At 40.1% G+C, this 13,455-nt stretch overlaps 1 protein-coding gene across 1 annotated transcript in view; it reads right to left on the bottom strand.

The window, feature by feature from the left end:
* Positions 1–310: 310 nt before the first annotated feature.
* The window catches only part of C7 (complement C7), a 70,741-nt gene continuing 57,596 nt past the window's right edge, over positions 311–13,455 (bottom strand). Inside the window, exons 15-18 of the mRNA XM_077117064.1 lie at positions 9,752–9,943; positions 6,403–6,493; positions 3,934–4,118; positions 311–1,607 (exon numbers count right to left, since the gene is read on the bottom strand). Of these exons, the coding sequence (XP_076973179.1) occupies positions 1,426–1,607; positions 3,934–4,118; positions 6,403–6,493; positions 9,752–9,943 (650 nt within the window). The 3' untranslated portion in view covers positions 311–1,425. The remainder of the gene's footprint in view (positions 1,608–3,933; positions 4,119–6,402; positions 6,494–9,751; positions 9,944–13,455) is intronic.

Below are 13,455 nucleotides of genomic sequence, written 5' to 3'. Positions count from 1 at the left end.
GAGGAGAAAGGTGCATAAATATTACAAATCTAATTCTCATTTAAGAAGAGAAATTATTTAAAGGATATTGAGGTATTTCCTCCCAAAGAAATTATTTGTTCAACTCCTTGTTATTCTTTTCCTTCAGTTTAAACCTTTCTCCTTGTAACTTTCGCATATATGTGAATCTTTCCTCAAGGGAAATTTTGGTATAAAAAGCGGAATCTGGAGCAGACATAAAACTTCGGGCAAGAGCATGTTAATAATTCCCCATGTACAGATTCTCTAAAATTAAACACAGTACAAATCAAAAACATTCCAAAGAATAGTGTCTTGTGACAATCAGTATTTTAATCATTGCCATTTTTAACTAAAATTTTTTTGAAAAGTACTCATCAGTATCAGAAAAATACAGATATATTTGTATATAAAAGTACATTTAAATTCCATTGAAACCCTCTCATTTCATCTCCCACAGCTGCTTTTTTTGCTTTAATGAAAGATGAATAAGTGGTAAATAGGAGGCCAACGCTTCAAACTAATCTACCTGTATACCACCTGAACACTTTAGGAATATGTCCACACTGGGGAAAATTGTTCTCTCAAATTCCCAACCACTCAACAGCTCGGACATGACCTGGTGCTTCCTTTAAAAGGTAATAATAATAATAAAAGGCAAACTGCTGGGCTTGTGGTTGACACATACAAAAGAAAGTCCCAAAGAAAAGACTTCTACTCGTTCTCAGACAAAAATGCAGACGACAGCCGGTGACCACGGCAGGATGAATTCTGCTCTGACATTTAAGTGTTTCAATCTCCTGATAAGAATAGGACCTGGGACCCCTACATGTGGTGCTTGATTTGATAAGGTGAATTGTGAGATTACTGCTCTGGAGGAGATAATTATAGCTGTCTATTTTCATTCAAGGCCTCCTTTGTATTACCTTTCATTCAGGGAAGCAGCCTCTCTAATCAGGCAATTGTGCTCTTCCTTCTTCCCTAATCAATTTGTGAAGTGTCTTCTGGCCCATGGGCTGAATCAGTCATACTTAATGGAATTAGAGGGCTGAATGGAACATTCGATTGTCTCCGTCTAATCCTCTAATTTACAGATAAAAAAAATCTAAGGTATAGAGAACTTTGCAATGTTTCGGAAAACACACAGCTGGTTCATACAAAGACACGTGAAAGGTCTCCATCCTGACTGACATTAGAGAGGGGAGGGGGGCAGGGGTGGGGCGTAATCTGAATTCAGCTTTTCAGGTTTGGGCGAATGGAAGATTACGCTTATACCCATGGGCTGCAAACCAGAGAGAGAAGAGGACACTGGGGCGGAAGGAGAAAGAATGTGCCTCTGTGCTGCAAAGGTTGTCTAACGAACCGGGTTATGCAGATGCTTTAACAGTTGGCTGCAGGCTTGGAGGCGGCGAGGAGCACCCCCAGAGCCTACTGGGGCTCCACAGAGCAGGGCGTGAGGCGGGTGACGGACACCTTGTGCCCTCGGCACCTCAGGACGCCAGCCTCACACTCCGTCATTGTCTGCTCCTTGCCGCTCACGTGCACGCAAACGCCAAGCCCTTCTTCCTCACACTCCGATGCTTCTCGGCAGACGCATTTGTTGCTCTGGGCTGGAAAAATAAGAGCGACAGGCTTAATGGCACACGGTGGCGGTGGGGGACAGTCAATGACATTTCCGCCAGCGTAACAATTTGGAGATTAGAGAGCAGTGAAACCCTCTCCCTCTGGTGATACAATAAACGATCCTTTGAAAAATCAGTAAAGTAATGGAGACGTTTTGGTGTCACTCAATAAATAGACTTGGAGGTTGGTGCCACGGAGGGCTCCAAGTCTTCGTCTCCCGGGTCCTCTCCCCATACGTGCCGCTGCAACTGCGAGCCTCCAAAATGGAGGGAAATCCTTCACCCTCCAGACCAAAGGAGACCTCAGCAAACAGGAGAAAGGAGGAGGGAGGAGGAAGAAGGGGAAGGAAGAGGGGGAGGGGAGGATGAAGAATTATTATTATTCTAAGTTGCTTTGAGAGCAAGAGCATAAGATGCAAAAGGCTTATCCCTATTCCATAAAAACAAACCAGAAATGATTTGGGGAGAAAAGGAGTCTGTGCGCTGAGCGTGCACAGTTGGAACTGACCAGCCAGGCGTCTCCAAAAGGAGAGTAACAAGGTCAGACAGCAGACAATGGTGACTGGCCAACCTGGACAGACCCAGCTGCGGTTAGAGTGATGTATCGCATTATCAGTGCTACAACTGCCACAGGATTAAGGGAAAAGGTGCCCAGCGGGTACAAGGCAGGAGCAGGAGGGCCTGAAAAGCTGGCAGAGAGAGACCTTATGAGTCACACTCCTGAATTTCCAGATGATGGACCCAGGGCAGTGACTTGGAGCCAGTGACCCAGGCCTTGCCCTTTCGTAGACAGTCCAAAGCATCGGAAGTGTGCCAAGTCCTTGGCAGTACTTGACATCATTCTAAGTGCCCCTTGGACGCAGTGTTAGCAAATATTGAGTCACAACGTGAGAAAGTAATTCCTTTTTCTATTCCCTTCAAATCCTTCTGATTAGCTGTAGTAGAAAGTGTTAGTTTGGCACTACCACGCTTTTAACGCCCGGCCCTCCAACCCTTTATCACAAAGCAAGAACATTCCTCAAGCGAGGAAACATCTAACCGAAGGATCTGGCTAGAATCTAAAACATCATTTTGCTTTTTTTTTATATTTGTTCTTACAGTCATCTAATTTTGGAGAGCCAATGATACTGGTTTTCCTTTTGAAGAAGTGATATATAGTTTCCTTTAAAATTAAATTATGTTGTTTGGTTTGATAAGTAACTATTTAAATAAAGGTGAATATTTAATATGGACAATATAAGGACAGTAAAAGTCTTGATGGTAGAATGGGAATCACCGACATTTTGGAGAACACTGAGAGCATCGTGGATATTGTCTTGTTCTCTTAGGGACAGGCTGAGTCTTGGACATCCTCAGGGACCTGCTTCGGTCCTCTGCTGCACTAGATACTACGTATATTTTCTTGTATGGGCAGGTTCCAGGAATTGAACCCAGGTCTCCAGCACGGCAGGCGAGAATTCTGTCACTGAGCCACCATGGCACCGCCCTAGACACTACATTTTTAAAAGCCTAAGTACTAAGTAAAACACTCACTAAAAAGTAACAAGTGTTGGCAAGAACGTATGACGTTTGGAATCCTCATGCGTTGCTGATGGGAATGTAAAAGGGTGCTGCCACCGTGGAAAACAATTTGACAGATCCTCAAAAAGTTAAACATAAAATTACCACATGATTTGGCAATTCCATTCCTAGCTATATACCCAAAAGAATTGAAAATAAACACCCAAACAGATTCTTGAACACCAATGTTCATAGCAGCATTATTCCCCAATAGCTAAAAGGTAGAAGCAACCCAAGTGTCTGTCAACAGATGAAGAGAACAAAATGTTATATGTATATGTATGGAATATCATTTAGCTATAAAAAGGAATGAACTTCTGATACATGCTGCAACATGGATGAACACTGAAACCATTATACTAAGAGAAATGCCAGACACGAAAGAGAAAATATTTTATGATTCCACTTATATGAAATATCTGAAACAAACAAATTCATCGAGACAGAAAGTATATTGGAGGTGACCAGGGGCTGGGGTGGGGAAGAGGGAAGAGGAATGGGGAGTTATTGTTTAATGGGTAGAGAGTTTCTGTTTGAAGTGTAGAAAAATTTTGGTAATGAATGATGGGGATGGTAGCACACCATTATAAATGTAATTAATGGCAGAGAATTGTACATTTAAAAATGGTTAGAATGGCCACTTTTATGTTTTAGATATGTATGTTACCACAACAAAATTTTTTAAAGCATTTTTTTAACTCTCAGTACTGTTACTTTAGCATTCTTATAGTTACAAATATGGCATGCTCCTTACCATCACATTTTCCCCAGAGTGGACATGCACCACAAGCTTTCTCAGCTGAGCTTGGCAGAGTACAACTTTCTCCATCAGTCAGAGTGTAATTTCTACCCTGGCATTCAAGAACACGCATCTTACAAACTGTCAGAGGCAGGATTCTTTTGCTTCTTTCATCTCTCCCACATACGTCCAAGGAGGATCTGAAAAGAATTTTTTAAATGATATTTTTTTATAAGATTTCAATTCTTAAAAGTGGAAAATGACTCATGAAAACTGAGACTGATTTCAGTGCCTCAGATGTTATCATCCATAGTAAAAGGTGGAACAGAAATTCAAATCCCCTTCAGTGTATGGCCCAGCTCTCAGATGTTCAAAATGAACATATTTACTCTGTTTGCTCACAATTTTTACATGCTTAGATATCTAGTTTTGATCTCATTTCATCTAGAACAGAGCAGATGCAGCGAACAAGAAGAGAGGGCAAGATCTGCTAATGACAGCTGGTGGACTGACAACAAGGAAAGAGACAGAAAATCAGCAAAGAATAAAGGCTCAAAAACTTCACAATCGAATGGGACCACTGACTGCAGGGAGAACTAGCTTCTCCCAGCCCTGCAGGCCCAAGGGGTCATGTCTGCAGTTCACGTTTTCCAACAATTCATAGCTCTGAATCATCAAGGAAAAATGAAACTGCATTTTTCTATGCTATTTGGTGGGGGGAGTGCATGATCTGGGAATCAAACCTGGGTCTCCTACGTAGAAGACAAGCATTCTACCACTGAGCCACCCGTGCACCCTTTTCTCTATGCTATTTTTAAAAGTATCCATATTTCCAAGATAATTTAGAATTATTTCCATAAAATTTACCTTTTTCCCTTAAGCACTGATGCTAAAATGGTAGTATTTAGAAATAATACTAATAAAAACAAAAACATATTTCTAAATGATGTGGAAAAAGAAAGAGCAACTGCACTGAAACCTTAAATAACAAAGCATTTTTTGCACATCATAGGGATCAAGAAGTGTCTACATCCACACATTTTATTTACCATCAATATTTTCTCCTTTGGTAAGGAGCTAAATTTAAATAACAAAAGCAGATTCGTGTATCTGTCTTTTAATCCCTGTCTTTAAACCTTAACCAGAACTACTCAGACCAACTGAAAGGGCAGAGAATTTACAGTGCCACCTTGTTATTAGTATCTGATACTACGAAATAATATGAAAACTTGCACATATCCATTAACAGGTGGCAGATAAACTAAACGAATTGGAGAAGCTGGAAAGAGGATGAAAGTGAATCAAAGTATACAATAATTAATAGAGAATAACAGCTGAGTCACAATAATATCTCAGAATGCATCTGGGCTGATCGACATTTCTAATTACAGCATTAAGTGATAGTGTCCTTCACGCAAGAAGTTACTTATTATCTGATATCACCCACTATAGATGGGAAAGGAGTTGGATGTGAACTTTAATGGCCAGATTATTGAAAGCCAAGTAAATGACCAGTAAATTAATGTTTTCATTCTTAACATTGAAGATGATCAATTAATCCAGGGGCTGGATTACTTCCCATTTGCCTCTCCAGATCCAACACTCACCCTTGCCTATGCTGCCTGGGAGGTCGAGGGTGTATAGGCCATATCAATGGACCCCTCTTCTGGGTGTTCCTGCCAATGTGAAGCAAGGAAAGAGACCAGAGAGAGGGAAAAGAGTGAAGTTGGGGTGTTTATTCCCCTGGTTCACTCCTGTGGGATGTCTGAGGTCTTTAAAATGAGGGTCTCAACTCAGCCTATTTGGTCTCCAGGATTTCATAAGTTCTTCTCTCCTAGCTCCTTCAAGCCTGGGCATGGATACAAAGTCCAGCTGTTACCAATCCAGGGATAAGTACTGATCTGTAGGTTGTGATTTTCTTTACCCCATCCACACTTTTGTTAATAGTCCCTCTAGTAAACCTCCTCTTGTCCTAATTTAATTGCGCCATCTGTTTCCTGCTAGGACTATGACACAGACATCTAGTGACTATTTCAGATATCTTCCTACAATGGAGTGATTTTGACTTGAGTGGCATTCTTAAAATGCAAATCTAAAGATACCTCAATAATCAGCAAAGCAGCTATTCTCTTTTTTATCAGTACTGCCTTAAGAGTTTATGTCCCAAAGGAATTTCAGTCCTAATCGTCTAAAGCTCTAAATCCTCAGGTGACAGCTTTGACATTTTGCTCCATTTAATATAGAGAACAAGCAGTGCTCAAGTGGTCCTTCAGCCTTACTCACTAGCCAGATTAGAACACCGACTGCCTAATGCCACTGGCAAATAACAGGCAGCAGATGGACCAGGCTGAAATGCAACAAAAATCCTTAATTATGCCCATGGTAAGCAATGCCCTCGATCTAACAGAGACTAATATCTAAGATCTCATCCCAGTCATTTTGAGTAAAATAAAACTGAAAGAAGTGAGCAAAGACAGAGCTTACCCACATTCATAGGGCATTTTACAAACACATCTTGAATTCTGAAGTTTCTCCCAGCGCTGACATTTAGGTACCGCCACTGTCAAAGGAGCATCTAAAAGAAAAAGGATAAGGGAGATGAATCATTAAGAGAATAAGAGCTTCTTCATGGTAAATAACATATTTTTAAAGGTATCACTTTAATTGTTGTACCAGGCCATGTAATGTCTCAACTGTAACAAGTTTGTACCAAAAAATAAAATAAAATAAGCACTATAAAGCATTTAATCAGGAAGAGAGTTCCTAGGAGCACCCTACTAAAAATTTCATTGATAATAGCTACCTCTTCTTGACCATTCACAATTTCCATGAACTTTCTATACGTTAAAATATGTAATCCTCCCTAACAAATGCCCATTTAGGAGATGAGGAAATTGACAGAAAATTTAGGAAACTGGTGCTTGTTTATACATTTACCCAATTGGCCAAGCCAGGATTTAAGTCAAGGTTTGTCTGAGTCCATGGTTAGTAGAGCAGGACCCCACCCTTTCAAGAAGCTGGTGTTTATAAACCATTATATACAGGAAGCAAAAATAAAACTTAACCTATATACAGAGAATTGCCTGCTATTCCAAGGAGATCTTTACTTCTTACATATAAATGTCCAAGTGGTCGCCCCTCAACAGTGAATGAATGTCCAGAAGTACTTTCACCAATAAGATTCCTTCCATTACCTTTGTCTTTTCTACGAACTGATAAAAGTCAACCATCATTGAATTTTGACAGAAAAATATCAGGGTCCAGCTTTCAAGAGCATAATATGATAGTCATTACCTCCGCCATATATTAAGTATGATATGAATAGTCTAAAACAAACCAATATTTCCACCTCTTGCCAGCTTCATTACAATGGACACAGTAGAATATACTTTTGCATCAAAAACTAGATGCCTATTTTATGAATCTTTAAAAGCAGTTTATATGAGGAATATGTTTTTATGGCTAAAACAAACTATGGAATATTTTACTTTGGAAAGTGTAAGTGCTTTAAACACTGACATTGCAATCTCATGAACAGTTTATAAACTTGCAAAAATGGTGGCCATTTGAAGCATGCCTGCCATGTCCAACAATCTCTTTAACAAGAACTTGAAATACAGCTCTTAAAAATGGTATTACCCTAAGTGTACAGTGATATTCTGAATTGGGTCCTAGAATAAAAGGACATTAGTGGAAAAACTGATGATATACTAATAAAGTCTCTAGTTTAGTCAATAGTATATTGTGCCAATATTCATTTCTTAGTTTTGACCAAGTTATATCAACTTGAGATTAATCTTAGGGGAAGTAGAGTGAAGGGTATATGGAAGGAAACTATCTTTGCAACTTTTCTGTAAGTCTAAAATAAATCCAAAATTTTAAATTTTAAAAAACGACATTATCCAGATTGATGGTTCTCAACCAGAGTCACTTTTGCCCTCTGGAGGACATTTAGCCACGTGTAGAAGTATTTTATTGCTATAACTGGAGGGTGCTACTGGCATCTGGTGGGTAGAAACCTAAGATGCTACTAAACCTCTGACAATGCACAGGGCAGGCCCCACAACCTAGAGAATCCAGCCTATACCAGTAATGCCAGGGTTGAGAAAAACTTTGCTCTAGAGTTCTCAAAACTAATGTTTAGTGATAAAGCAGAGTAAATTAGTTCTATATTATGATTAGGAACATATTTGCTCATCATTGATAAGGCTAAAGTTTTAGATTTTTTTTTTCAAAAAGTTATTTTTCTTTGTGAAAAGTCACTTACAGAATTACCTAAACCAAGGGCTTCTGCATCTAAGAAGAAATAGCTCTGTTATCTTCATAGATGGGTTGAACAAATACATACACCCTTAAGGTCCACTTAGGGTAAGCATCTTTGCTATTTTAAAAACCAGATATCTTCACATAAGACTAAATACCAAAACTGAAGGTATTTTGAAACACCAAAATTTAAAACAACTTTGGAGGCTTAAAAACCTGGGATTTTGTTTGTTATAAACTTATTTTAAGAGTAGTGATTAATGTTATCCACGTCTTCAGAAAAAAACGTATAGGTTTGAAAAAACATCCTTAAATAAAACTCACTTTAATAGATTTTTCCAGTGAGTGGGAGAAAATTCATACCAAATTATGCTGAGAAACAACTGAAGCAGATATTTTAGACAGACAGGTATATCATTTCATTGGAACAAAAGTGCAACCTCATCACCTGTACCTTGTTCTCTTTAATTTTGAAATTATTGGTGCAGGTCCACCACTTTAAATACCACAAATAAACTCATATGTATGCATAGCTGCCTTCCAGTGATGTCCTTGACAGCTAAAGAGCACATCAGGACTGTCACAGAGAAGCTCCTCTGACATTCTAGGCTCAATCATTTATTTAACACTGCAGCCCATATCAACCCATTAGTAATGGCATGCTCCCTGCAGAGTAGTCTCTCTTTTAGTTGTAAAACATCTAGTTCACCTAATAGTACCACTCATAGAATTCAATACTTAATCCACACTATTCAAAGACAAAGTTCATCAGTGAATTCAAAAATATTTATTAGAGAAAATAATATTATCATATAAGACTATTATATAAAATAGCATGCAAGTACATTTTTCTCCTTTCTTGTTTTCAATTGTTACAAATAAATGTCTTCCATTTATGTAAAAAATACAAACAAAAAGGAAATGAGAGGTCATTTTTAAAACAAATCCACCCCGTCTCAAATATCTCTAAAAATGAAGTAGTTTGACTTTCTAAATCCCTTCCTACTTAAGGTTCTTAAAAGATCACTTTAATTTGCTTGGTATTCAATACAGTGGATTTCAGAATTTCTGCTATTAAGAACCAGTTCCTTCCTTCAGTAACTTTTGCTTTGTGGTGTTAAATGTCTTAAATTTTCAATTAAATTTTATTATTTCAATTAAACCAATAAACTCTTTGAGAGCCCAGAAAGGAAACATACAGAATTTTGTATAAATTATAAGATCAAGTGTATGTTCAGCAAAAGTACAGGGAAAACAAACAAACAAACAGGAAGAAAACAAAAAACTGCTTTTAAAAATACCTTATTTTCCTGGCATCATAACAGATATAAAGCTAAAAATTCATACACAGGATTTAAGGTGAAAGTGTCAGAATCACCATGACTATTCTTATCTTTTAATGCATCCTATGATCTATCTGTGCATGTGAAAAATGTCTGTTATCCAGACTACAAACTGAGCTCCTTCTCATTGGACATAAGGGCTGGTGCTAAAGTGCCCTGAGAATGATGCCAAGACCCTCATTCACCTAAGTGCAGGTGTTCTTACACAGACGCAGGGAATGGCTCACCTTTTTGCACGCATTGGACGTTCTTCATCTCAGGACTCCACTTAAGGCTGGAGCCACAGAGAAAGATCGAGGGACCTTCTAAGGACATGCCACCTGAACAAGTCAAGGTCACCTTCTCCCCAACTGCATAGAAATTCTTGAGGGGAAGACTCTGTATGCCGCCTGTCAGTGCAGGTAGAACACAGGCTATTTCTAAAGATAAAAGGGAGCAGAACACAAGTGTCATTGATTTTCTAAACCATCTGTAAAAAAATAATAACAGCTTTGATTGGTGCTGATACACCTGATCTGCTTTTTTTCCAATGTTAAAGGACCAGGAGAAAGGAGTAAGTTTGCTCCTGAAGGACATTTCCCATAGTGCCTTGCATGTAGTTGAACAATGAATGGCCAAAAACAAAAACAGCTCCTCACTCTCCCACCCCTGTCCTCAAAGCAATATGATAATTTTAAATGAATAAATTTTATAAATACAGGGTTTTAAAACCCAATTGTCTATTAAAAACAGACTTTTCACAGCTTCAACTTATCTTTCTGGTGATGTCCTATCAGTATTTTCCTAAGTGCAATCTTCTGCTATATTTGCAGATCATTTGCATATGTCCAATCAAATATTTTATTATCTGAAGTTTTTTAAGGATCAGCTTTAAATTTGCAATCAGAAAGTGTTAAATGTTTTTTTGGTATTCCCATCTCTATTCTTTCTTACTCAATTATAATCATTAGCTAAAACTTCTATCTGGAAAAACAGCAAAGAGCAAATTGAAAAACACTTGTAACCATGGAAAAATAGTCAGGAGTCTTCATGATAAAAGAAAAAAAAAAAACCCTACATGGGTTTTTTATACATGGAGCATATAGTGAGCAGTTATTTATCTTGATCGTTATTGACTCATCTTAAATTATGTACTACAACCGAGACGACTCACTCTGACAGTGCATTTCTCCAACAATCCACTTTAAATCTTCTCCACATCTGGCAACAGGGTCTCCAATAAGAGAAATGGAGAAATCTCCAATGGAGAAATCACTCCAATGGTCTTTGGACAATGTTCTACAAGATACTGCTCTGTTTCTTAGTCATTTTCTTAGTCATTCATAAAATGAATTTACTGAGTGCCTTTCTTTTGCCAAATATGCTACATACTGCTGGAGAAACAGTGTACAAGTCACACAATTTGCCCTAATGAAAGTAAAAATCTAGCATTCGGAATTTGTCTGCTCCTGGCCATGACATAATTGCTGGCTTCATACTCACTTTCCTACTAAGAATAAGTGGCAAATTCATACAAAATTAAAATTAAAAAAAAATTTTGGGGGGGAATCAGAGGGCTACCAAGGTGGCCCTTGAAAGTCTAAGATTCCAGAGAAAAGTGAAGCCTAACATAGTGATTACAACATTTGGTATTGTTTTTCTCCTTGAGGTATTTGTAACTTTGAAAAGCAATGTTAAAAGCCTGATGAATTGAGGAGAAAGCCACAGCTTAAAGCTGAAAAGCTGAGAAAAGTTTTGATAGTCTCTTATGGTTAGGGGTCAAAAATTAAAGTCTGGCTCTTTCTCCGCCGGCCCGCCGCGCGGCGCACGCGCCCCGCAGCAGCCGAGCTGCCCGACCTCCCTACCCCCTCTCTTTCTCCGCCGGCCCGCCGCGCGGCGCACGCGCCCCACAGCAGCCGAGCCGCCCGACCTCCCTACCCCCCTCCTCCCCCTCCTGCTCCGGCTGCTCTCCAACCAACACGGTGCCCTCTTCCCCCGCCTTCACCGTGCTCCTCCGCCACCAGCCTCGACAGCCTTGCCGCCCTCACCTTTCCTCCTCCAGAACAACTACTGGGGGAGTGGAGATAATACAGAGCAGCTCCCGGAGCCACGAGGGAGATTAAAGGGACAGCGTACCCCATCCTGGAACGGCTGACTATCTGGGAGAACCAGCTCCGGTGAGATCACCAAGGGGCACGGGCTTTCCTGGGTGGGACAGCAAGCGACTGGAGTCCCTCCCTTCCACCTTCCCAGGCCAGCTGGTAGAATTGGACAGGCGGTCCCCTTAGGCCGCGGCGGCTGGTGCCCCCACCACACGAGGCCCCCCGGAACAACTGAGATAGTTGGGTCGGAAATCCCCAGACTGCGGAGAACAGTGACCGGGGGATCCCTTCCAAACACGTGACTCCCCCGTCGGCTGGGAACAGTGCACTCTCCCGGGCTGCGACAGCTGGCGCCCTCCCGCCACGCTTGGTGCCCCGGGCCGACTAGCTAATTTGGCCGGGCGCTCTCCTGTGCTGCGACAGCCGGCGACCCTCCCCGCGTTTGGAACCCCGGGCCGGCTGGCATTCTTCCAAGACGCTTCGGTTGCCGAACCTCCCCTACGGCGAGAGTTTTCCAGAGTTGAGGGACCCACAGCAACTTTCGCTGGTGGAACCCACAGACAGGCGTGTGCCACGTGCGCCACCTACTGGGCAGGATAGAAAGAACAGAACCGAGAGACTGCGCAGAAAAATCTTTCAACCTGTGGGGTCGAACACCCGGGGAAATCTGACTAAATGCCCAGACGCCAGCAGAAGATAACGGATCACGCTCAGAAAATTGAACATATGGCCCAGTCAAACGAAGAAACCAATAGTTCAAATGAGATACAGGAGCTGAAACAACTAATGCTGAATATACGAACAGAAATGGAAAACCTCTTCAAAAACGAAATCGATAAATTGAGGGAGGACATGAAGAAGACATGGGCTGAACATAAAGAAGAAATAGAAAAACTGAAAAAACAAATCACAGAACTTATGGAAGTGAAAGATAAAGTAGAAAAGATGGAAAAAACAATGGATACCTACAATGACAGATTTAAAGAAACAGAAGATAGAATTAGTGATTTGGAGGATGAAACATCTGAACTCCAAAAAGAAACAGAAACTATCCGGAAAAGAATGGAAAAATTTGAACAAGGTATCAGGGAACTCAAGGACAATGTGAACCGTACAAATATACGTGTAGTGGGTATCCCAGAAGGAGAAGAGAAGGGAAAAGGGGGAGAAAAACTAATGGAAGAAATTATCACTGAAAATTTCCCAACTCTTATGAAAGACCTAAAATTACAGATCCAAGAAGTGCAGCGCACCCCAAAGAGATTAGACACAAATAGGCGTTCCCCAAGACACTTACTAGTTAGAATGTCAGAGGTCAAAGAGAAAGAGAGGATCTTGAAGGCAGCGAGAGAAAAACAATCCGTCACATACAAGGGAAACCCAATAAGACTATGTGTAGATTTCTCAGCAGAAACCATGGAAGCTAGAAGACAGTGGGATGATATATTTAAGTTACTAAAAGAGAAAAACTGCCAGCCAAGACTCCTATATCCAGCAAAATTGTCCTTCAAAAATGAGGGAGAAATTAAAACATTCTCAGACAAAAAGTCACTAAGAGAATTTGTGACCAAGAGACCAGCTTTGCAAGAAATACTAAAGGAAGCACTAGAGTCAGATACAAAAAGACAGAAGAGAGAGACATGGAGAAAAGTGTAGAAAGAAGGAAAGACAGATATGATATATATAATACAAAAGGCAAAATGGTAGAGGAAAATATTATCCAAACAGTAATAACTCTAAATGTCAATGGACTGAATTCCCCAATTAAAAGACATAGACTGGCAGAATGGATTAAAAAACAGGATCCTTCTATATGCTATCTACAGGAAACACATCTTAGACCCAAAGAT

The sequence above is a fragment of the Tamandua tetradactyla genome, chromosome 9, assembly GCF_023851605.1.
Source record: "Tamandua tetradactyla isolate mTamTet1 chromosome 9, mTamTet1.pri, whole genome shotgun sequence".
Taxonomy (NCBI): Eukaryota; Metazoa; Chordata; class Mammalia; order Pilosa; family Myrmecophagidae; genus Tamandua; species Tamandua tetradactyla.
Note: the sequence above shows the minus strand (reverse complement) of the source record. Positions and strands in the feature narration are given on the sequence as shown.